We start from the raw sequence: 20,015 nt of genomic DNA on the forward strand, positions 1-20,015 counted from the left end.
TATGGCTACGCAATTTTAATCAACAAACATGACTTAAAGATTCAATTGACTGTAGACAATAATATTCCAGAAATCAAAGTTCATCTGGTCCATTGGCTATGCGTACTATACTCTCTATAACTACATCCTTTCCGAGAACAGCTACAAGCTCTAAAAAGACATCCTCTAGAGGAGCAATAGAATAATTATTTTTACGATATATTTCTTGTAGTTTCTATACAATTCAATTAGTTAACTTTTCCAAAAATGAAAACAATACATAAAACTTACGGAAAATGGAATCACACGACCAAATGCAGTCATTCGAATTAATGAAATGTCAACTTGACGAGCAGCTTCTTTCCTGGAGATGATACCTGGCATATTGACTTGAAATAAAGATTTTTCTTCGTAATTATCTAAATCACTCTCTGAAGTTCTGTCTAATTCATGGTGCCTTCTAATAGAATCAGAACTGAGCCGGGTCAAATGATTGTCCTTGAAAGAGACGTATTCGGATTTTTCAAATTCTGTTTGAAATTTGGTATAAGAAAAAAATTTATAAAGTTCCGGGTCAAGCAATTCACTGGGCGAAAAAGAAGCCTTGTATTTCATTTTCTGACAGCTGTATATGTAAAGCCCTGTAACAATTAGAATAGGTCATACTGTCAATAAAACTAGCCCCGATACATACCCAAATAATAATATTTTCGCCCTTCTTCGAATGCCAGCAAATTCTCGCGACAAGCACTTACTTTACCTAGACTAAAGTGACTGTAGTCTTCACGATACATAAAATAGACGCTGGAAATTGTGTCTGGAAGAAAATCAAGTACGGCCATGGCTATCAGTTCGTCATCCACATAATACATCTGATGCCATAATCCCAACCGTTTTATCGGTTTCTGTTTGCGATATAAATTTTCATCATATTGATTATATCCTAATTCAAAAGGACGATGTCTTCCTCCGCATAAAAACCTTTCAAATCCATGCCTAGTTACATCTTCTTCCTTGTCCTTATGGCATGTGATTTGGTAGTGTTTGTATAATAAAAATTTCTCATCTGTCCCATCTGGTTCCACTAACTTTACCTCGAATTTATGTTTTGGTCTGGTACCTCGGATAAGTAAGCTGTGGTGCTCAGCTCTATGAATAGCTTTGCTAAGACTAAATTCATTTTTACTCTTCCTGTCAAACAATTAGCCATGTCAGTTACTACAGCGCAGTACCATAGAAGGCAACAAACTTTGGGGACCTGCTAGATTCAAATTTCAGAACCTCTTTTTCATACTCTTCACCAAGAATATGTCTGTTAAATCGATGTAGCGCTTGTCGATGCTCTTTTGACGGCTTAAACTTTGAAGCTTCTAATCTGATCGCATACTGCGGGCAACATGAATTTAAGAGATCTGGCTTATACATAAATGTCCCTGACCTACGTCGCTTAATAAAATAAATTCATTAGTGTAGATAACTAAATTTACCTGCGAAGTCCCCTTTCTAACAGTAACTGATAATGCTCTACCGTAAGAGAAGTAAATGAAAATCCATAGATGGCACTTTCATCAGAATGACAATAACCACATGGTCTACCAGACACATACTGTCCAGGATTAACAGCTGTTACAGGATTACCATCAAATATCATATTAATTGCAAATTATATTATCGGTCATGTGTTTTAAAATATACTTAACGTATAAGTTATGCTTTACGAATAGAATCTAAAAAAAAGTAATCGTTATGACATTTTTAGTCAAAAAAAATTAATAAAATGGTCTCTGGCGGGATCGAACCGCCGATCCTCGCGTTATTAGCACGATGCCTTAACCAACTGGGCCAAGAGACCTTGAATCATACAAAACTCTATTTAATAAACAATTTAATGCAAAATCACTTTAAAATTTACCCGGCCTTAAATAGGCTTAGAGTAAAGTCATGTGTCATTCGGCTCTGGTAAACTTGGGCTTTGAGTTGTACCATGTCATAGTCTGGTTTGGCAAGAGCTAATAGTCTGGCGCTGTTCTGTCGCCGCCATATTCTTCTGTACAGCCGCAAATTCTGCCAACTGAAATTGCTTGTTCTGGAGGGGGCGAGCTTCAAGGTAATCGGTAAACTTTCTCATGTGGGTCTTAACGTCTTTGAGGTCTTTCGAGAGCTGGGCTATGCTAGTGCGTGCCCCTCTTTCATTATTGATCTTGTGGGTAAGACTGTCGATGGTAGCTTGAAGGCTCGAAAAGTTGCGTTGGAGTGCTTTGATGTTGGCGGTTGTATTGGATGAGTCGTTGAGATTAGGGAGCCGTTGTTTGAGAGTGTCATTCTCTGACCCAGTTGCTGCACCTCAGTGGTAAGTGTTTCATGGCTGGATTTGAGAATCGCATGACTCTCCGTGAATGCCGTAAGTTGCGTCAAGATGTCCTGGATGAATTTGTTCTGGCCAGTTGCATCAGCAGAGACTCCAGGGCGTCGTTTCGGAGGGCGCGGGTAGGATTCAGGTACGGCATCACATTCTTCGAATGTGACATCAGGAATGAAGTCTGCAAATTCCGCCTATGTAGTATTAGGGAGAGCTTGCGTGTTGATAGCGCGGTCAAATTGAAAAGTGAATGCCGTTGGGTGTTGTGTTTGGTCCGTCGTGGTAGGTCTCCATCAGGCCCGCCCGCCTGGTTTTCTGTGGGTACCACGTTATGAGGGAGTGTATTGCCTTCCTTCATAATGATAAAGTTATAAATTTCTTCCAATTTTAAAGAGCCTAAGATAGATAAAGACAGGAATATGTAAAGATCAGAAAAGCTTGGTTTAGACCAGTCACACTGTGGTAATTCGGAAACCCAATAAGAGAGATTACACTTCTCCAAAAGCCTATCGACCAATAACACTCCTCAGTATCCTGGGCAAGGTCATTGAGCGCATCATCACAAGCAGGCTCCAATACTTGGCCCGAAATAAGCTCCCAGACACACAATTTGGGAGACACCCACTTGTCCATAATATCTACACTAATCGTGGAACAACATCTGCCATAATGATTGACATCCAAGGTGCTTTTGATAATGTTGACCATTGCACCCTTCTCAATACCATGGCAACAATGGACCTCCCAACAGCTGCACGACAGGGGTCGGGGTCGATGATATCTTAGTAATTTCAAAAACTTGGGAAGAACATCGCAACCATGTAGGTATAGTATCCATAGTAAATGCAAAGAAATGTCACTAAGGATTGAAAGAGTTGAAGTTCTCAGGTCACATCGTTTCAGGAGAAACGATCAAAGTTGACCCGGATAATGAAGTTAAACACCACCCACTACACTATGAAAATAAGAGAACGCGTCGATTGCGAAATGAAAGAAAATGGCCATTTCCTAAATATCTAGTCGGTATTTGGGTGAAAAGAATAGCCGATCATCGAGCGAATCGCTTTGCTTCAAAGTAGTAGAAGCACGACAAAACGACACATATCTATTAGCCACTCCAAATAATCATGTTATAGGAGCGTGGAACACGGAATTACCTCCACCAATATATCTCATAACTCGACATACCGAATTGTGGAACGGGACTAAAGAACCTACTGATAGGTTGGAAGCTTTTTACAATGATGGTCGAGACGTTGTTGACCCGGTTTAACCAGATTGATCTCGAACTGCAGCCTGTCCACCCAAGAAAATTTGAAAATTGGAGGGAAGCCAAAACAAGAAGAAGCGTACAACGAACCAGAAGCGGAATCAAAAGTCCATTACGGAGGACCGAACTTATACACAAAAGTGCACTTTTGTGTCCCTTCGGCGCTACAGTAGTTACGTGGATCTGACTGCGGTTCACGAGCCTCAGACTCCGTCAAAAAAATATTATAGCCAATCAGTTGCGCTTTTTTTCTTCTTGACTTCTACTTTAAAACAAGAAGGGCATACAGATACTTGGTACACAGGCTGTAAAGGTCTAGTTCGTTTGGGTCATCTTGTCTACCATAAAGGGATCTGTCTACTCGGAAATTCCAGGTCTACTTGTCCAACTACGGTGGCTACTGGTTTGTCCGGTGAGAACGACGAACGATCCATGGTAATGTGTCTACATATTCTAGCCTACAGATCCAATGACACTTGAAACGGCAGATTTTACTTGATTAATTATATTTTCTTGCTTCTTCAGGTACTATATAGTTAGTTACATTTTGAAAAAAAAAAAAAAATTTGACAAAAGTATTCTTGTTGCAAATAAAATTTTACACGGCATGTCGTAATGTAAATTTCAGCATCTACCGATTGCACTTTACTTGCTGAACCCATGAAACGAGTCACAAAGAAAGCATTGCCAGCCAATAATTGCCAGCCAATAACAAAGTATAAAACTGAACGAAACTGCTCTATATACAATGCTGTAACTCATTTTTACTTCAACCCAACTTTTTTCGCAGTTAATTTCTCAATCTAATCATAAAACAAAAAAAAAAAAAAAAAAAAAAAATTCCGTCTACCAAACTATAAACCATTTTTTTGCTTGAGCTTGCCGTAACTGCTTCTGTCTTTTTAAATAATTTGCATATACCCAGCCACCAACGAGTCCGCCCAAATGACCAGCATGATCAATCGATCCAGCATATCTTGGCAAAAACCACATGCGACCCAGGCCAAAGAACGTCCAAACCACGGTAGCATACATGGCATTTTGTAATGTCATTTGAAAATCAGGCAGTCCGATAGGATGAACATTAATAGCAGGCCATTCGGTTGCGACAAACGAAAACATTGCCATTCCTGCTGCCGATGCACCCAGTGTAGGCAAGCGAACCCGTTGCAGCAATAGCCCAAACAATGGCCCGAAGAATATGCCGGATGAGTATAACGCTAAAATGGCTTGTGGTCCATAGGATTGTTCAATAAACGTGCCCAAGTTATATAATGCGTAGGCGTTAAATGCCAAATGCAGAAAATCTCTATGTGAAAATGCCGAGACCACGAGAGACGATGCGTTTGAATACGGTGATCGAATGATATTGAATAATGACATGACGTCCAACCTGAGATATCCAAATTTTACCAAGTAAGGCGTAAGACCTGGTATGCCTCTCTTTAAAAGAAAGAGGGCACCTGATATGCCGATAAGAGAAAACGTAACAGGCGCTTTTGATTCGTTGATTATGTTTGATAACGACGGAGATTTCTCTGCTGATTCAACAATCAAACTAGATCCAACAAAAAATAATGAAGAAAGAGTTAAAGAAGTACCAACAAATCTCATGGTAAACAAAAACTTGCTCCATCTTGGACCTTGCCAGTAGATCTTGGCTTCCCTGGAAACCCGGTATTTGTCGGATGCCTGAAATATGAAAAAATCATCATCGTTCAACGACCGGCCACGACCAAATAATAAATTTCGCTTGACAATGCTGGTTTTACATGGCTGAAATAAATTTCGATTACTTGTTCGAAACAATAATCGTGGCACTAGCATGTTAAATCGTATGACTCGTAACTTGATATACTTCGTGACATTTTTACGCGTTATAATGCGGCGGTTTCGTGGTTTACTTTAATACGCAGCATCAATAAGCTAAAATTAATTAATAGTTACTTGTTATTAGACACAGTAGTTACAACAGTTCAAAATATAATTACATCTTATACACTAGGCAACAAAAAACAAAAAAAAATCAAATGCCATACTACATAACCTGAGCAGCATAAGGATTCCGTTTTCGGAGTGTCTCGCCGTACCTATCAAAAATGAACGGAATGGGAATCATGGCCATAGCAATAAATCCAACAAGACTGGCCCCCCATGGAACACCCAACTTGTTAAACATGATCGTTCCAAATAAGGGGAAGCCCGCAGCAAAACATGACCTCGCAAACGTGGTCGCGGCAATGGCCGACGCGGCAAATCGAAGAAACGCGTCCACCATATAGTTAAGACATCCCTGGAAAATGGTAAAAAAACCAGTGTTCATGATAGTTAGGCCGATAACAGGCGCGATCCATGGATACTTGGGATCGGAAGTCCATCCAAATATGAAAAGCCCCATGGGCATAAGGAATGCACCAAATTTCATTGCAGCCAAGCGTGCTTCTGGTACGGCCTTGCCATTATTAGCTCGCAAAATTCGAGCATACCTTCTGCCGGCAATAATATTCATGCCACCGCCGATAAAGACACCCAGCATCATGCCTAGCGAGGGCAAGGTGGAAGTAATTTTGGGCCAAGATCTCACAACTTGAAATTCTTGAGGAACAGCGATTACTCCGAGGTAAAGAATGCCGAATGCAAAAGCTCCGTACGTACACATGGCAGCAACGATTGGCGTCATTAACATCAGAAAAGGACGAGTAATATGCTTGGACAGTATATCCTTAAACGTGAGATCCCATTCGTCATGCCTGGAATGCCATGCCCAGTTTTGCGTGGTCATTCTTAGCCTTTTCGCTTTTCGTTGCAGAATAACCGGGTGGTATGTTTCTGGAACAAAAAATGCAATAGTAAACGTGATAAAAAAAGTGTAGATCGCACACAGATATTGCACCCATCTCCATCCTGTTCTGTCGATAGTCACAGTCATGGAAGCCCCAACAACAGGCGCAATGATCGGTCCGCCGGCGACCACGAATGCATAAAAAACCAATGCCACACCTCGCGCTTCAGGTCTCCACAAATCCCCGAGCACGCCGCCGGAGTTGGACACGGGCGCTCCTCCAAATAAACCTTGAAAAAATCTCATAATAATAACGGTCTGAATATTGCTGGCCGTACCAGCGCCAATTGCAAATAGCCCTGATATGAAAAATGGAATCAAGCAACCAACCTTCCGGCCATAAACTTCTGATAAGGGAGCAAAAATCATAGGACCAAACCCGACCCTGAAACAAGTTAGACACTAAAAAAAAACAAGACGTGAATGGTGAATGCAAATTTTACCCTATCAAAAACAAGGAAACACCAAGAGTTGCTACTTCATGAGACACCTTATACAACTGGCTAATCTCTTGCACAGTCGGGCCAAACACGGAAGATGAAAATTGTGGGCCGAAAGTGCAGCATGCGAACATCATGGTAGTAAATGCACGCATTCCAAATGACCAGTTGAGCGGACATAACGGGTCGTCATCACCTTCAAATGTAACCAAAAATGTATTAGGATCTATATCTTTCGTGTTTTCCAACGAATTTTGTGTATTGTTGTCCAACGAACCGGAGACATCGTTGTTTAATGTTTTCTCAGTTGCGTCGTGCGTTGACATGGCTTCTGCGGGTTATAGAGGTTATCAAATACCGGACTACTTCTAACGCCATACGAAAACAAAGTCTTGACAGCCAGTAAAATGTAATTTATTGGATATATATGACTCTATAAATAATAATATACAGGATAGATGTTTTGCTTTGGTTAATGCGGAGCTTATCGAAAAAAAAAAAAAAAAAGGGAAAATAAAAAAATTAGAGGCAAGACCGATATCGGCGGGCTCGCATTTCCGCGCTAATTTATAGCGTCAGTTTTATGTGACTATAAACAATAACGTACGGTTAAGGCAAAAGAGCACAACGGACAGCCGCCAGTGATTATCAAAATGGCACAACCTCTTTCATGATTTTAATTTTTTAAATGCTTTTGGAATTAAAAATAAATAGTTAAAATATTATGTATTGTATTTGATATCTTGCCATGTCCAGTCATTCGGATTAGAGTTTAAATTTCTCAAGATTTCTTCAACCGTTCCTGTGCTTATTTATCCATGACATAATCAAATGCTTCGCTGTAAGTGCTCACAAGTACAAACCTTCCAAGCTTTCTTCAACCTTGTTCTTCATGACACGGTCCCGAGCACTTCTGAAGTCCGGAGCCGTTACTTTCATTCTTCGCTCTCTCAGCGCCAACAGGCCTGCCTCAGTGCAGATGGCCTTAATGTCCGCACCAGATAGGTCATCCTTCGAACCAACAAACTCCTCCAGATCAACATCGGCACCAAGAGACATTTTGCCAGTGTGAATCTGAAAGATCTTGCGTTTCGTATTTTCGTCAGGGTTCTCAAACAAAATCTTTCTATCAATACGGCCCGGCCGGATCAAGGCAGGATCAAGTGACTCGATCTTGTTCGTCGCCATGATCACCTTCACGTCGCCACGGTCGTCAAAACCGTCCAGCTGGTTGAGCAACTCCAACATGGTGCGTTGAATTTCGCGTTCGCCTCCTGAAGTTGAATCATAGCGCTTGGTACCAATCGCATCGATTTCATCAATGAAAACAATTGATGGCGCGTTATCAGCTGCTACTTGAAAAATTTGACGACAAAGTCGAGGTCCATCACCAAGATACTTCTGAATAAGTTCACTGCCAACAATACGTAAAAATGTAGCACTGGTTTGGTTCGCAACTGCCTTAGCAAGAAGAGTCTTTCCAGTACCAGGGGCGCCGTAAAGAATGACACCTTTCGGAGGCTTGATACCCATCTCTTCGTACAACTCGGGGTGAGTGAGAGGTAACTCAACAGCCTCCTTAATTTCCTGAATTTGCGATTCAAGACCACCGATATCGGCATATGACTCTGTGGGAGCCTTGTCGAGTTTCATTACTGATATCATGGGGTCCGTATCGTCTTGCAAAACTCCGACAACATTGACGCCCTTGTGATGCAACAAAACAGAACAACCAGGCTCTAAAAGATCCTTGTCAACAAAACTCATGATTGAAACATAATACTCAGGTCCGGTGGATGATGAAACAATCGCATGATCATCATCTACGATTTCTTCCATCGAACCCACGCTCATCGGAGTTCCGCGCATATCATCAACCCGTCCTCGCTCTTCTGCCACTTTTTGATCAGTCGGCTTAAGTCGCTCTTGATTCTGCACAAATTCTTCCTCAAGTAAAAGGTAATCCTTAATTCGATCCAGTTTTAATAATTTTAATTTGCATCGAGTTGTCGGGTACACGTTGGGAATCTTGGTCGCGCTATCCGGGCCTTTGCGTTTCTTCTTGCCTATACGCGTGGATGGTGGTGGTTCGTACTTGGGTTCTGCATTGTTAATATTCAGGAACTTAACCAGGATCAAGCATCAAAACTCACTCTCCTGTTTCTGCAAAAAAAAAAAAAAAAAAAAAAAAAAAAGAGTCAGATTTAAATCTAAATTTCAAAGTTACACTCCCTCAACATACCTTATCTTTGCCCTTGTCTTTGTCACCGTCAGGTAGCCCCGGTGGCAATCCTGATTGACCTTGACCCTGCATGACCGTCAGCTCAGCCGTGTGGAAATCATCTTTTATATCAACATACCATTTTCTGCTAAGCTTGTATTACAAAATTTCAATCAGAACTGTTTATAGATCTGCAACGTCGCAAAATCAAAATATAATGATTTGATGAATTCACAATCGGACAGCGAGCTTGGATTGCTGTAATGGACCTTACAAAGCAATATCAGAAAGCAATTGGCGTGGAGTGTTGAGGAACCATATAAATGATCAAACACTTGCGCAAATATGCACAAATCTTGGACAACAGCAAAATGATTATTCGTTTTTTTTTTTTTTTTTACTTATACATTTGCATTTGGCTATTAACCAGATTTACTGTTTTAGTAGCTCTTCCAAGATTCTATTCTCTGTGCCTTCAGAGGAGCCGTGGCCGATCTTTTTGATGCCAATCCTTCTCATCACCTGGATAACCCTATCCTGCTCAAACCCCATGTTTTCAAATGCCTTGACTGATTCACGGTCTATGCCGTACAATTCAAACACGTCCGATTCTTTTGGTTGTGATGCTTTTAAAATAGTCCCGAGGTTCTCATTAGCTTTAAACAAAAAAAAATGGGAGGGGCAATCGACTCACGCTCTTGCAGCTGTGTGCCTGCGCCGGCATAAACTCGAGCCCAATATCTGTATTTTGCTGGTTAGGATTGCACATTTCATTAAAAAAAAAATGAACCGTGTTTACCTTGCAGTGTTATCGAATCCTTCCTTGTCATTAATATATTGCCTAGCCACCTCGGCGTCCTGTGGGTTCGTAGGTTCGGGACTGGTTAACAATGACTGCAGTGAGATTAATGACGACTTGAGAGTTAACACCGGTGACCAGGTATCCTTAAGACTATTTTAATATTACATTAGTATGATCTAGTTTTTTTTTCCTGTTTGATTTTGTTTTTTGTTTTTGCCAGGGACCATCCTTACATGTCAAGACAGATTGCGCCAGTCTGGGACGACACGTTTGGGTGATACACTTTAGTGTCAAACTTCATTTTTGGAGGCTTAAAAGGATCTGGAAAAACGAAAAGAGGGAACCCCATATTAACAACATTAAACGTTTAGCAATATTTCATTCCTATCTGGCTCACATTCATTCTATAAATCAAAATTAGCCATCCCCCCGACCCCCCGAAATTTCCACCTTTTAAGGAATATAATATAGCCAGCCAAACTTCTTTTTTTTTTCCTTTTTTAAAAAAATTGACATACCGGTATTTCAATGTCAACCTGGTAATGACCTCCTTCATAAGGCGTACCCGATGGACCATCAAAATATCCTTTTAATCGAGAAATATCTGACTCGGTTATGGTTTCCAGACGAATTCCTGATTGCGGGTCCCCGCGCACGTCTTGTAATTCTTTGGCGATCCGTCGAGCACGAGACATGTCGTTTGAGCGCACCAAAAACAAAAAAATGAAAGAACAATAATATATATATAATTAAATAATTAAATAATTAAATAATTGAAGACCTTAAATATCTCAATTAAACCACGTGATTTGTTTACCCGTGCAAAAAATTGCAAAGTTAACACTAAAGGCACAACCGGTCAAGTCGCGATATTTTGGTGATTTGCATTCCCGGGAGCACGAACGCGTCCACGGACGAACGCGTTTTCAACTCTCGCTCATCCGGCTGCTGTTCGACATTAGTATTTAAAATTTGAGGGCCATGACGTCGGTAGATATTCGATCAGAAGATTGGATTGCTTCATCTAATGATGCCCTTGAATTATCTCTTGGTAGGCACATTTATTTTTAATTTCAAACATTTGGATCACTTACATTTTTTTTTTTGAAACTCATGCAGTTCGATCTAACAACGAACTTGTTGGATCAAGATTTAAAGCTCAATTTACGTATTCAATTTTTGGCGATTCAGAAACATTATATGGATATAAAGATTTAAAAATTCAGGTATGCGGGTGGGAATCAACATGTTTCATGAATTGGCTCGTTTAACAGTTTTTGTGATTTTAGCTTGACTTTGGCGCCACAAACCTGATCCCGTACTTGAACGTTTCATACACGGAGAAACTCAAGGATGTAGCTGACATTGCCACAATAATTGAAGACAACAAAAACAAAAACGTTACAGAAGCAGCTGATGAAGAATGGGAAGATGTGGAAGACGAAATCAATGACGAACAAAAAAATGAGCCTGCACAATCAAAAAATGAAACTCCAAATAATGACGATCCTTACACCATCCTTAAAAAATATCTTTCCCAAGACGTGTTTACCGATCAATCTAAATGGACCGACGCGTTGCAAGCTGCCGAGACAAGTTTCAATCCTGGTGGCGACTTGGTTGATTCTTTTTCTCAATATGGTGCCAATTATGAGGTATGGCGTGGCAGCTTGACTGATGCCGCAGTGAAGGAATTGGTTAGCCGGGCAGAGATTTTTGTACTTTTGTTTATTGACGGAGGATCGTATATTGATCTGGCAGACGACCGGTGGCAGGTTTATACGCTGTTTGAGAAAACTGAAAGCCAATATAATTTTGTTGGATTTTCTACCGTGTACTCATATTTCTGGTACAAATCGGCAGAAATTCATGACTCGGTATTATCATTACAAGATTCTGCTGAATTTGATGTTTACCAACGCAAGAGGATTTCACAATTTTTAATCTTGCCCCCATATCAAGGTCGCAAGTTGGGCACTCGGTTATATAATTCATTAATGAATGAGTTTTATAATAATCCGTTAGTCAAGGAAGTTACTGTGGAAGATCCAAACGTTGCGTTTGATGACATGAGGGACAGGGCTGACTTGGAGAGGCTTGACAATTTGGGAATTTTTGACGACCCAGGTTTCAATAGCCTGCCCTTACAAAAAGAATTTTTAAGCCGATATCAAGCCAAAACTAAGATCGTGCCGCGGCAGTTTCAAAGAGTGGTGGAAATGGCACTTTTAAGAAAGATTAGTAAAAAGAATGCCCGCGCGTATAAGAATTATAGGCTGATGGTGAAGCAACGAATTTTTAAACAAAACAAGGAAGCATTAAAAGATGTTGACAAGTTATCCTGTATCGAAATGCTGGCAAACACGTATCGCACTGTGGAAGGAGATTATTATCGGCTTCTTGGTGGCGCGGCAAGTCCGGACGAGCAAGACGCAAAATCTAAGGGCAAACGGGAGGGAAAGCAAGTTGAGTTTGGGATAGATAGTGGTGGTGGTGGTCATGAATCAAAAAGGTCCAAAATTTAGTTGCTTAATGATAGACTCACGTAAACAAAGTTATATTTTGTATTGATTATACTTGCAAAACAATTGCCTTGGTTTCTAAAAAAAAATAAATCCTCGTCAATCAATGCCTTAATCATCCTTGCCTGGTTCCTTTTTCTTTGGGACCGTAGTATCTGGTACAAACGACGCCTCTCCATCATTGCTGCTATCATCATCGTCCTCCGACCAATGCTCATAATCATCCGGCGCTTCAAACATGGTTTCCGATTCCTGTTCCTCAGTTAATTTTGAAGTGTCCACGCCGGCATTATAAGCAGCTGTTTCAACCGCTGCCCTAGCATTTCCATAAGGGTTTGATATGCCATGATGCAAAGATCCAGCCAGGGAATCATTATCATCATCTGCGCCGTACGGATTGCTGTTGGCACTCCTGTTGACATCATCATAGCTTGATCCGATCCGATCTTCTTCATCCAAAGATCCAGCTAAGCTTGCAATCTCATAACCTTCTGGTTCTTCCTGAGACAGTTCGTCTGACATTGCAAACCGTCGATTATTAGCAGTCGGTCGCCATAAAAAGGCAATAATCGTAAAATCAACAAAGTATACAATGTTTAACCAGCCATCAAGAATAAACCATCGTGATTTCCAATGCCGAGGAACAAAGTTGGGAGTATTTCGATCAGCAAATATGAGTGAATTAACGAAAAAAAACCCAAAGATGATGAGAATGCTAGCAAATAATAATCGCCACAGGCGACGATACATCAACGCTTTCACGGTTTGCTTGCGATCAGTAAGATCTTTTATAGTTGCCGTCAGGGACGAAAGAATCCAAACATAAAATGCAGTCATGGTACCGGCCAGGGGAAGGATCACTAGCAGAATCAGAGGCCCAGCAGAATCCGGCGTGACCACAAACGACGAAATGACATACACCACGCCAAAAACAAAATGAAGACCGGCCAAGATTCTGCATTTTAGCATGGTCGGCCCCAGAGTTGGCTTGACGACGCCATATCCAAGGCAAACGATTAACAAAAGGAAGAATGTGAACGCGTTTCTGAAGGCATTGAGTATCGCAACAAAAACCATGTAAAATCTAGAAAATAATGTGTGCCCGTTTGCGTTAACAAGGTCATAATATCCCCAGACCACAATCATCTCAATGGTCAAGAAAGTTGCGCAAGCCGTGATGTAGTTCTGAACTGCCAAAATGTCTCCTCTGTATTGCACATAAAGAAACATCCAAAATGCCAGCACCACGGCATACGCAATAGCGATGCCTCCGTAAAATGGCAGCTTGGCAATCTGAGAAGCAGGAAGATTGCCGAACGCATTCTGGAAAGTGACAATGCCGGTGTAGCCCTCGGCACTTAGCGCATATGATCCCACACAATAAAACCCGGTTCTTTTAACCTCGTATATGACTGAATCCAAATCATCGGTATTTAAATTTACAGCTTTTGTAAATACGGAAGCAATCGTGCCGTTATCAGAACCACTTAACAGAAATTGGCCGAGTTGATCAGAGTCGCAGAGTTTGTTGTTCACGGCATTGTCATCACAAACATACTGTTTGCCGCTGGGGGCATCCACATAATCGATACCAATCCGATCTATATCAGACCATTCAAAGACGACCAGACTGACGATTGCACTTTCTGTTGTTGTATTGTCTAATCGATCGAGAGCAACTACCTCGGAATTAGCTTCTTCACTCTTTACTTAATGCAACACTGAACTGCAAATCCTCACTTTTTATGTATGGATCAATATTACCGCCCCATTCTTTTCGACTGTACATGCCACTGCATTGCTGTCTTAGATCGGCATTGTCTGCCTGTTGAATATTCAGTTAGCTCTGTTAAGTCTCCAAATACCAAATGATCCAGGTCTTGATTGTAATAAATAAAGAAATAAATATATAGTTATTTACAATAAATGCTTCATTTGCACTGACACTGCAAGCAAACAGCACACACAAAATAATAATGTATGAGATGCTCAATGTTCGACGTTGCGTCGCTGTTTTTTTGTTCCCCAGGATCCGGTGCCCTGAGATACGGCCAGGCGGCGGTCCAAACATGATTGTACTTGATCTGGCACAAAAAAATAAAATGTTGCAATTCTTATTGCCACTACTATGGGCGATACTGCTTGCGAAGTGCAAAAGACCAGGTCACTACTGTAAATCAACAGGCCTGTTAACCTCGTTTATCTACAGAACAGCGCGACGTCTCTCAAAGGGGTGCGGCGAAAGCCGGCTGACGTTTACACAATATCGAATTGAAGTAAACCAACTTATCACTATTTACTTCATTTTATTTTTTTTGATTGTCTAATCACAATTTAAGATATTGTACATATTGGCTTGCAGTCACAGTCGTGATCGGGGTTCATATATTGTTGTTTGAAACAATGTTGCATACTACTCTATTTTGCAGCTTCGTCAGTTGTCTCCTTTTTGGCGGGCTTCAGTGAAATACTAGCAGCATCTGCTGCCGCAATAGCTGCTGCACGAACTGCTGCTTGATGCGTGTCTTCTGCCTGTGACAGCACTTTGTGGTAAATGGTGGACAGTCCCTGTCGCTTTTTATCTTTTTTCTTTTCCTCTTCTAGTTAGACGTTAGCATCAACTCAAGCCAAGCCGTGCCTGCATACCTTCTTTGGCTTTTTGCTTTGCTTTTAATTGTTCAACTTCAGCTTTTTGCTTTTTATATGCTGATGTGACAAAAACTTCCTTGTCGGCAAATTCGTCGCCTTCGTCTTCTCGGTCACGCTTGTTTAATACGTCTCGAGCAATCATCCTGTCCTCATTCCGACGTTTTAATGATTCTTGAAGACTTTTTTGATATTTAGACTAAACAAGTAATGTCAGTTCTCTCTTTTTTTTTTTGGTTCATGTTTAGGCTTCCACGACTCTTCATACCTTTCCATCTGCGTCCTTCTGTAATTCTGCCCGAACTGTTCTCTCAGCAGCTTTCATGGTATCGTAAACTTCGTCATATGCATACAAAGAAGTATCTTGCGTTTCGTAGTTTGCCGTAATTTCTGAATTCCGTATGCTTTGCGCAACCAGATCGGCATTCACTGCCAGCCGGGCCTGTAAAGACGACCGATCTAAATTGGTGACAAGTGTTCGGTTTGGAGCTCTCAGTTTTTTTTGGTCCTTGAATTCTTCCGCACGTTTAAGTTTATTGTCTTCTTGCTCGTCGTCGTCGTCGTCGTGTTCTAATGGATCATCGCCAAAGATTGACTTGCCAGCATTTGCGTTGGACAACCCTTTTTCAGGCTTTTTTTGAATCTTGAGTCCTCCAAATTTCTCTCCTTTCTTGGCTTGGATCTTCAGCCCACCAAATTGAGACATGCCGTTACCATCAGTTGAATTCCAAGTGTTTTGTTAGCAGCTGAACAATTTAAGTCGCCCGCAGTCCATCTCATCGGCGGCGCTCATCTCGACGAACTTTAAAAACAAGAAGGTTATATACATGGTTAGTTAACAGAAGCAGCACTCTGCCCTAGCTCAACTGGTCAAAAATTGAAATCCCAGATTTGGCTTGAAATTCATCAGAAAATAAATAAATAAATAATAAATATAAAGTTGGATTGGATAATTGCCAGCACTACACGAGTACACCTGAAAGCGTGTTTGTAACTGGCAAGCATGGCTGGTTCCGTGCCCACGATACCAGGCGTCAAAGCACCACCACCTCATGTTCAGGGACTCCGGCGAGAAATTGCCCGGCTGCTAAAGAGATCTTCGATTGAATTTCCTGGTTCTCAGCCGGTATCGTTTGTGAAAGATCACATAGCAAATAACTTGGAGAAGGATGAGTAAGTGTCAACAACAAACGATAATACGTGGCTGAGCTTGAGCTGACCCTTGCTGCTTTGCCAACCTTAGTTACTTCGTGTGTGAAAAATCTGATGGAATCAGATGCCTAATGTATCTCACAACGACCGGAGATGCGGAAGCCACTTATTTAATTGACCGCAAGAACGATTACTACTACGTTCAAGGTCTTCATTTCCCATTGGCTGGCGACATGCGAAAATTCCACACGGATTGCTTGGTCGATGGCGAACTTGTACTGGATACGGAGGATGATGGAAAGACGGTGATGAAATATTTAGTGTTTGATTCACTTGTGATTGATGGCAAACTACTTACCGAGCGGACGCTTGACAAGCGGCTGGGATATTTTAGAGAACTAGTGTACAAGCCATATGAACATTTATGCAAGACCTTCCCTGAAGAAATTGAAGAGTATTTCCCCTTTTTAATTGATTTTAAGGACATGGAGTTTTCATACGCGCTGCCAAAACTGTGGAATGAGATCATTCCGAACTTGAAGCACGGCAACGATGGCTTAATATTTACGTCACGGTTGACGCCGTATATATTCGGAACGGACCGGAACATTTTGAAATGGAAACCGGCCGAAGAGAATTCGATTGATTTCAAGTTATCGCTTCGGTTCCCGATGTATGAGGATGATGAGGAATCGTACATCAACTACGATGCACAGCCAACGTCTCTTCTATCGGTTTGGTGTGGCAGCGATGTTTACAAGCCGTTTGGTGAATTGTTCTTGGAACCAGAAGAATGGGAAAACTTAAAAGCATTGGATGAACCTTTAGACGAAAGAGTGGTAGAGTGCGTTCTTGATCAAGACAAGAACGCATGGAGATATTTACGATTTAGAGACGATAAGCCGAATGCAAATCATGTTTCCGTGGTCGAGAGCATTATTCAATCCGTCAAGGATAGTGTTACCAAGGAGGAATTATTAAACGCAAACCAAAACATTAGGGAATCGTGGAAGCAAAGGGCCAGGGAGCAAGAAGCAAAACGCGCCAGTCATAGAGGACCGGAGCGCAGGCAAACTGAAGACCACGGCGAACCACACGACAGGACGGGCCAGAAACGGAAAGTACCGGGTGATTGAAATTTGCGATTGTAAAATTATTATTATTATTATTCATTATTTTTAATATGTATCAATATATGTTTCTGAATATCTTTATATGGTCATCTCCGGCAAAGTAAACACTGTGGTCTTGTCCAATTTTTGCCCCAATCACTGGCAAAACACCAAATCCTGTGCCATACATGGGTGGATTTTCACCATTTATAATCACTGGCGTGCCAACCTCGGTTGCAAATGCGACCACGTCATCCTTCGCCGTGATATCTGTAACGATGGAAGAAAAATAAAGAGACTTGATGACAACATTGAGAGATTTTAAATCATACACGTCAACAGTCTTGCCCTTGGCAGCATATATTTTGCCATCAATCACTTCCAACGAATTGACCGCAACATCTGAACCAGAAATAACAACAGGGTGAGGATCACCTGCTAAGTTAAACACTAACAAGTCTCCATTACTGTAGCCAGCAACTGCTAGCTTGTCTTCAACTTCAAATTCCAATTCGCCTGCATCGTGTTTGATGCCATCTACTCGACTCCCAACTGCCACGGCAGTAGCTTCTAATTTTAATGACTCGGAATTGGGATGCGCAATCGAACGTAATAACTCCCCAGATCCGCACTCCCAAAGCTTTATCGTGCCATCTAATGAGGATGACAAAAAATTCCTGCCTTTGCCAATCAAGGCCAAAGACGTAATTGGCCGGACGTGACCTGTAAACGTGCGAGGATTTGATCCGTCAATAACGCTCCATAGCTTAATTTGCATGTCACCTCCTGCACTGAGTATTACTTGGCCGCTTGAAAAAAACTTAACCGCACTAACATAGGTTAAATGGCCTTCCAATGCTCGAGAAAGAGCACCGCCCGATACAGAATGAACGCTGATTTGACCGGATGAGTTGCCGACTACATACAGACTTCCCTGTGGAGATATGTCAAATGCTTCGATAGCTAAAATTTAAATCAGAATGGAAATCCGAAAAAAAAAAAGTCCCGCGAGCATTGCTTCATACGTGTACCAGTGTTGATGCTGACCTGTGGAGCTTTAATGACGGCCCAATTAGAACTTACGTGACTGTTTCGAATACGAAAGCCATTCAAAAAAATTGATGAATCAATAGATGCGATTTCGAAACCATCCTGGCCACGTAAATTCACGTCATTTCCGGATCGGTAAACGTCAACCAAACCATGACGCGACACATCCCGGTTAGATCCGGCAACCCAAAATGATTCTTTTTGTGAACGACGAGATTTTAATAAATCGATCGCGTCGTGAAATGTGGGATCAACAGAATAAACAGGCACGGAAACTGAGGCCGGTGACATTGAACAAAAATTGTGGGAAATGATGAGTTCACGATGATGATTGTTCCCAACCACATTGAAATAGCCGCAGCTTTTAGTATTTGATGACCATTGATGACAAGAATTTTGCCATTCCTGCGCATTGTTTTATTAAATTTTCTACTATTTTTTTTTATAAAATTACAATAAAAAGATGTATTATATATCTGTTCTATGGATTATAGGTATGTACAATGTTTGATTTTAACTGGAGACAAAAAAAAAATCGGTGGGAACAATATAGGCTGTAGATTCAGGGCCTATTGTGGGCCGAATACCTTCGTCTAACAATGATAAGACTTTTTGATCACTGGTTTTGCCGAGATTCTTTTTCGGCTCTGCTAACAAACTCTCTGGAAATAATATTCCAAGCTTGCAGATATTTTTCCGAACATTTTTGCAAGCATTGCTAGGCAGGGTAGGTTAGAGGTAATGCATGGTAAGAACGAGTGGTTGCCAAAATTTCATACCTGATTGCTATTAGTCAGTGATGGTTCAGGATTACTTCCGATGCATTTGTCATAACAATTGTCAGTTATTTTCTAAATCACAATTAGCAAAGCACGGCCATGGCACTTATGATCCGGGTAGATAGATACGTTGATGAGCTCACTGGCGTTGGCCATGGCGATCCCACTTTTAATTTTCGCCTTGATCTCTTCAGCAGCAGCCGAAACAGGTTCAGCTGTGCTTTCCGGGCTGGTCTTGTTCCAGAATGCCATTGTAACAGTGTATTGAGGTTAGTTTTAGATTGCCGTTCAACAGATCCATGGATTATTGTTTTTTTGCTTTATTGCAAAGAGCCATTACTGTCATCTAAGAGAGCATGGGTGACTTTTCGGGCAGGTATGTGGTTATGGTCTATCCTTTAACTACACAGCGACCTGACTATAGACAAAACCAAGTAAACGCATCAATTATTGACTGTTTTAAATGGTTACAATGTCGCTATCCGGTTATATGATAGTTATGGTCACTATATAGACAAAGCATCAACTTCTGCACTGGAGGTGCGTACTGCAGGGCAGGAATTTTCTGGCACGAACAACACGCAACAAAATAATATCAACTGTACAATTGCTTGATTGATTGTATTACATATTTGTTATGTTTCAGAAATAAAAAAAATCCGTGTTTTGCATTTTTGCATTTTTGCATTTTGGCATTTTTGCTTTTTTTCGTTTATTGTTTGTATAGTATTTAGCCTCAAATAAAGTTGTTAAAGGTGACTCCACAAGCTAGAATGGGTTAGGGCTTCCTGCCCATTTTGGTCTGCCTACGACAACAGCAACGGCATAACCAGATGCCGAA

The 20,015-nt window shown here is 41.1% G+C and overlaps 11 protein-coding genes and 1 non-coding gene across 12 annotated transcripts; 2 read left to right on the forward strand and 10 right to left on the reverse strand.

Annotated features, from left to right (window-relative positions):
* Nucleotides 1-20: 20 nt before the first annotated feature.
* Nucleotides 21-1,712, reverse strand: V1514DRAFT_330462 (arginine-tRNA-protein transferase). The gene is made up of 5 exons (XM_066927500.1): nt 1,467-1,712; nt 1,229-1,417; nt 674-1,170; nt 271-620; nt 21-214 (listed from the first exon to the last, which is right to left on the reverse strand). The coding sequence occupies exons 1-5, from the start codon at nt 1,628-1,630 to the stop codon at nt 74-76; spliced, it is 1,341 nt and encodes a 446-aa protein (XP_066783459.1). The 5' UTR covers nt 1,631-1,712; the 3' UTR covers nt 21-73.
* Nucleotides 1,713-1,757: 45 nt separating this feature from the next.
* On the reverse strand, nt 1,758-1,831 carry V1514DRAFT_t44. Its single transcript has one exon. It is a non-coding gene; the product is annotated as a tRNA-Ile (tRNA).
* A 2,588-nt stretch (nt 1,832-4,419) lies between these two features.
* On the reverse strand, nt 4,420-5,469 carry V1514DRAFT_330465 (uncharacterized protein). The gene has a single exon (XM_066927501.1). It carries the CDS (start codon nt 5,433-5,435, stop codon nt 4,455-4,457), a length of 981 nt encoding a protein of 326 aa, XP_066783460.1. The 5' UTR covers nt 5,436-5,469; the 3' UTR covers nt 4,420-4,454.
* Nucleotides 5,470-5,515: 46 nt separating this feature from the next.
* On the reverse strand, nt 5,516-7,376 carry V1514DRAFT_293429 (major facilitator superfamily domain-containing protein). The gene is made up of 2 exons (XM_066925370.1): nt 6,894-7,376; nt 5,516-6,835 (listed from the first exon to the last, which is right to left on the reverse strand). The coding sequence occupies exons 1-2, from the start codon at nt 7,214-7,216 to the stop codon at nt 5,647-5,649; spliced, it is 1,512 nt and encodes a 503-aa protein (XP_066783461.1). The 5' UTR covers nt 7,217-7,376; the 3' UTR covers nt 5,516-5,646.
* Nucleotides 7,377-7,600: 224 nt separating this feature from the next.
* On the reverse strand, nt 7,601-9,443 carry V1514DRAFT_306486 (P-loop containing nucleoside triphosphate hydrolase protein). The gene is made up of 4 exons (XM_066925676.1): nt 9,251-9,443; nt 9,133-9,198; nt 9,044-9,053; nt 7,601-8,992 (listed from the first exon to the last, which is right to left on the reverse strand). The coding sequence occupies exons 1-4, from the start codon at nt 9,251-9,253 to the stop codon at nt 7,740-7,742; spliced, it is 1,332 nt and encodes a 443-aa protein (XP_066783462.1). The 5' UTR covers nt 9,254-9,443; the 3' UTR covers nt 7,601-7,739.
* On the reverse strand, nt 9,444-10,890 carry V1514DRAFT_330473 (ubiquitin-conjugating enzyme/RWD-like protein). The gene is made up of 6 exons (XM_066927502.1): nt 10,432-10,890; nt 10,311-10,317; nt 10,147-10,234; nt 9,911-10,063; nt 9,806-9,852; nt 9,444-9,737 (listed from the first exon to the last, which is right to left on the reverse strand). Exons 1-6 carry the CDS (start codon nt 10,606-10,608, stop codon nt 9,544-9,546), a joined length of 666 nt encoding a protein of 221 aa, XP_066783463.1. The 5' UTR covers nt 10,609-10,890; the 3' UTR covers nt 9,444-9,543.
* V1514DRAFT_53816 (acyl-CoA N-acyltransferase) lies at nt 10,693-12,670 on the forward strand. Its single transcript, XM_066930054.1, has 3 exons — nt 10,693-10,964; nt 11,033-11,139; nt 11,203-12,670. Exons 1-3 carry the CDS (start codon nt 10,895-10,897, stop codon nt 12,436-12,438), a joined length of 1,413 nt encoding a protein of 470 aa, XP_066783464.1. The 5' UTR covers nt 10,693-10,894; the 3' UTR covers nt 12,439-12,670.
* Nucleotides 12,254-14,636, reverse strand: V1514DRAFT_306494 (lung seven transmembrane receptor-domain-containing protein). Its single transcript, XM_066925677.1, has 3 exons — nt 14,357-14,636; nt 14,176-14,260; nt 12,254-14,114 (listed from the first exon to the last, which is right to left on the reverse strand). The coding sequence occupies exons 1-3, from the start codon at nt 14,504-14,506 to the stop codon at nt 12,547-12,549; spliced, it is 1,803 nt and encodes a 600-aa protein (XP_066783465.1). The 5' UTR covers nt 14,507-14,636; the 3' UTR covers nt 12,254-12,546.
* Nucleotides 14,637-14,701: 65 nt separating this feature from the next.
* Nucleotides 14,702-16,012, reverse strand: V1514DRAFT_330483 (coiled-coil domain-containing protein 55-domain containing protein). The gene is made up of 3 exons (XM_066927503.1): nt 15,350-16,012; nt 15,082-15,280; nt 14,702-15,035 (listed from the first exon to the last, which is right to left on the reverse strand). The coding sequence occupies exons 1-3, from the start codon at nt 15,785-15,787 to the stop codon at nt 14,854-14,856; spliced, it is 819 nt and encodes a 272-aa protein (XP_066783466.1). The 5' UTR covers nt 15,788-16,012; the 3' UTR covers nt 14,702-14,853.
* Nucleotides 15,934-17,447, forward strand: V1514DRAFT_330485 (mRNA capping enzyme, catalytic domain-containing protein). The gene is made up of 2 exons (XM_066927504.1): nt 15,934-16,254; nt 16,325-17,447. The coding sequence occupies exons 1-2, from the start codon at nt 16,085-16,087 to the stop codon at nt 17,367-17,369; spliced, it is 1,215 nt and encodes a 404-aa protein (XP_066783467.1). The 5' UTR covers nt 15,934-16,084; the 3' UTR covers nt 17,370-17,447.
* On the reverse strand, nt 17,396-18,804 carry V1514DRAFT_53598 (WD40-repeat-containing domain protein). Its single transcript, XM_066930052.1, has 2 exons — nt 18,371-18,804; nt 17,396-18,308 (listed from the first exon to the last, which is right to left on the reverse strand). Exons 1-2 carry the CDS (start codon nt 18,684-18,686, stop codon nt 17,422-17,424), a joined length of 1,203 nt encoding a protein of 400 aa, XP_066783468.1. The 5' UTR covers nt 18,687-18,804; the 3' UTR covers nt 17,396-17,421.
* Nucleotides 18,713-19,517, reverse strand: V1514DRAFT_330491 (Tim10/DDP family zinc finger-domain-containing protein). The gene is made up of 3 exons (XM_066927505.1): nt 19,304-19,517; nt 19,175-19,246; nt 18,713-19,113 (listed from the first exon to the last, which is right to left on the reverse strand). Exons 1-3 carry the CDS (start codon nt 19,424-19,426, stop codon nt 19,012-19,014), a joined length of 297 nt encoding a protein of 98 aa, XP_066783469.1. The 5' UTR covers nt 19,427-19,517; the 3' UTR covers nt 18,713-19,011.
* Between the last annotated feature and the right edge of the window lie 498 nt (nt 19,518-20,015).

Source organism: Lipomyces japonicus (genome assembly GCF_038497905.1).
Source record: "Lipomyces japonicus strain CBS 7319 unplaced genomic scaffold V1514scaffold_18, whole genome shotgun sequence".
NCBI lineage: Eukaryota > Fungi > Ascomycota > Lipomycetes > Lipomycetales > Lipomycetaceae > Lipomyces > Lipomyces japonicus.

Excerpts from the sequence above, each read along its gene's own strand:
- V1514DRAFT_330462 (XM_066927500.1), bottom strand. The coding sequence starts at position 1,630 with ATGATATTTGATGGTAATCCTGTAACAGCTGTTAATCCTGGACAGTAT. Across the intron at positions 1,418-1,466 it reads TTAGAAAGGGGACTTCGCAG|GTCAGGGACATTTATGTATA; the intron begins GTAAATTTAGTT and ends TAAGCGACGTAG. Across the intron at positions 1,171-1,228 it reads GAATCTAGCAGGTCCCCAAA|GAAGAGTAAAAATGAATTTA; the intron begins GTTTGTTGCCTT and ends ATTGTTTGACAG.
- V1514DRAFT_330465 (XM_066927501.1), bottom strand. The coding sequence starts at position 5,435 with ATGCTAGTGCCACGATTATTGTTTCGAACAAGTAATCGAAATTTATTT.
- V1514DRAFT_293429 (XM_066925370.1), bottom strand. The coding sequence starts at position 7,216 with ATGTCAACGCACGACGCAACTGAGAAAACATTAAACAACGATGTCTCC. Across the intron at positions 6,836-6,893 it reads GTTTCCTTGTTTTTGATAGG|GGTCGGGTTTGGTCCTATGA; the intron begins GTAAAATTTGCA and ends AACTTGTTTCAG.
- V1514DRAFT_330473 (XM_066927502.1), bottom strand. The coding sequence starts at position 10,608 with ATGTCTCGTGCTCGACGGATCGCCAAAGAATTACAAGACGTGCGCGGG. Across the intron at positions 10,064-10,146 it reads GGCGCAATCTGTCTTGACAT|TCTTAAGGATACCTGGTCAC; the intron begins GTAAGGATGGTC and ends ATATTAAAATAG. Across the intron at positions 9,853-9,910 it reads GGATTCGATAACACTGCAAG|ATATTGGGCTCGAGTTTATG; the intron begins GTAAACACGGTT and ends AGCAAAATACAG.
- V1514DRAFT_53816 (XM_066930054.1), top strand. The coding sequence starts at position 10,895 with ATGACGTCGGTAGATATTCGATCAGAAGATTGGATTGCTTCATCTAAT. Across the intron at positions 10,965-11,032 it reads TGCCCTTGAATTATCTCTTG|TTCGATCTAACAACGAACTT; the intron begins GTAGGCACATTT and ends AAACTCATGCAG. Across the intron at positions 11,140-11,202 it reads ATAAAGATTTAAAAATTCAG|CTTGACTTTGGCGCCACAAA; the intron begins GTATGCGGGTGG and ends TTGTGATTTTAG.
- V1514DRAFT_306494 (XM_066925677.1), bottom strand. The coding sequence starts at position 14,506 with ATGTTTGGACCGCCGCCTGGCCGTATCTCAGGGCACCGGATCCTGGGG. Across the intron at positions 14,261-14,356 it reads GTGCAAATGAAGCATTTATT|GCAGACAATGCCGATCTAAG; the intron begins GTAAATAACTAT and ends AATATTCAACAG. Across the intron at positions 14,115-14,175 it reads TATTGATCCATACATAAAAA|TTGCTCTCGATCGATTAGAC; the intron begins GTGAGGATTTGC and ends ATTCCGAGGTAG.
- V1514DRAFT_330483 (XM_066927503.1), bottom strand. The coding sequence starts at position 15,787 with ATGTCTCAATTTGGTGGGCTGAAGATCCAAGCCAAGAAAGGAGAGAAA. Across the intron at positions 15,281-15,349 it reads AGAAGGACGCAGATGGAAAG|TCTAAATATCAAAAAAGTCT; the intron begins GTATGAAGAGTC and ends TTACTTGTTTAG. Across the intron at positions 15,036-15,081 it reads AAAGCAAAAAGCCAAAGAAG|AAGAGGAAAAGAAAAAAGAT; the intron begins GTATGCAGGCAC and ends ACGTCTAACTAG.
- V1514DRAFT_330485 (XM_066927504.1), top strand. The coding sequence starts at position 16,085 with ATGGCTGGTTCCGTGCCCACGATACCAGGCGTCAAAGCACCACCACCT. Across the intron at positions 16,255-16,324 it reads AATAACTTGGAGAAGGATGA|TTACTTCGTGTGTGAAAAAT; the intron begins GTAAGTGTCAAC and ends TGCCAACCTTAG.
- V1514DRAFT_53598 (XM_066930052.1), bottom strand. The coding sequence starts at position 18,686 with ATGTCACCGGCCTCAGTTTCCGTGCCTGTTTATTCTGTTGATCCCACA. Across the intron at positions 18,309-18,370 it reads CAGCATCAACACTGGTACAC|CTATCGAAGCATTTGACATA; the intron begins GTATGAAGCAAT and ends TTTAAATTTTAG.
- V1514DRAFT_330491 (XM_066927505.1), bottom strand. The coding sequence starts at position 19,426 with ATGGCATTCTGGAACAAGACCAGCCCGGAAAGCACAGCTGAACCTGTT. Across the intron at positions 19,247-19,303 it reads ACGCCAGTGAGCTCATCAAC|AAAATAACTGACAATTGTTA; the intron begins GTATCTATCTAC and ends ATTGTGATTTAG. Across the intron at positions 19,114-19,174 it reads CACTGACTAATAGCAATCAG|CAATGCTTGCAAAAATGTTC; the intron begins GTATGAAATTTT and ends TACCCTGCCTAG.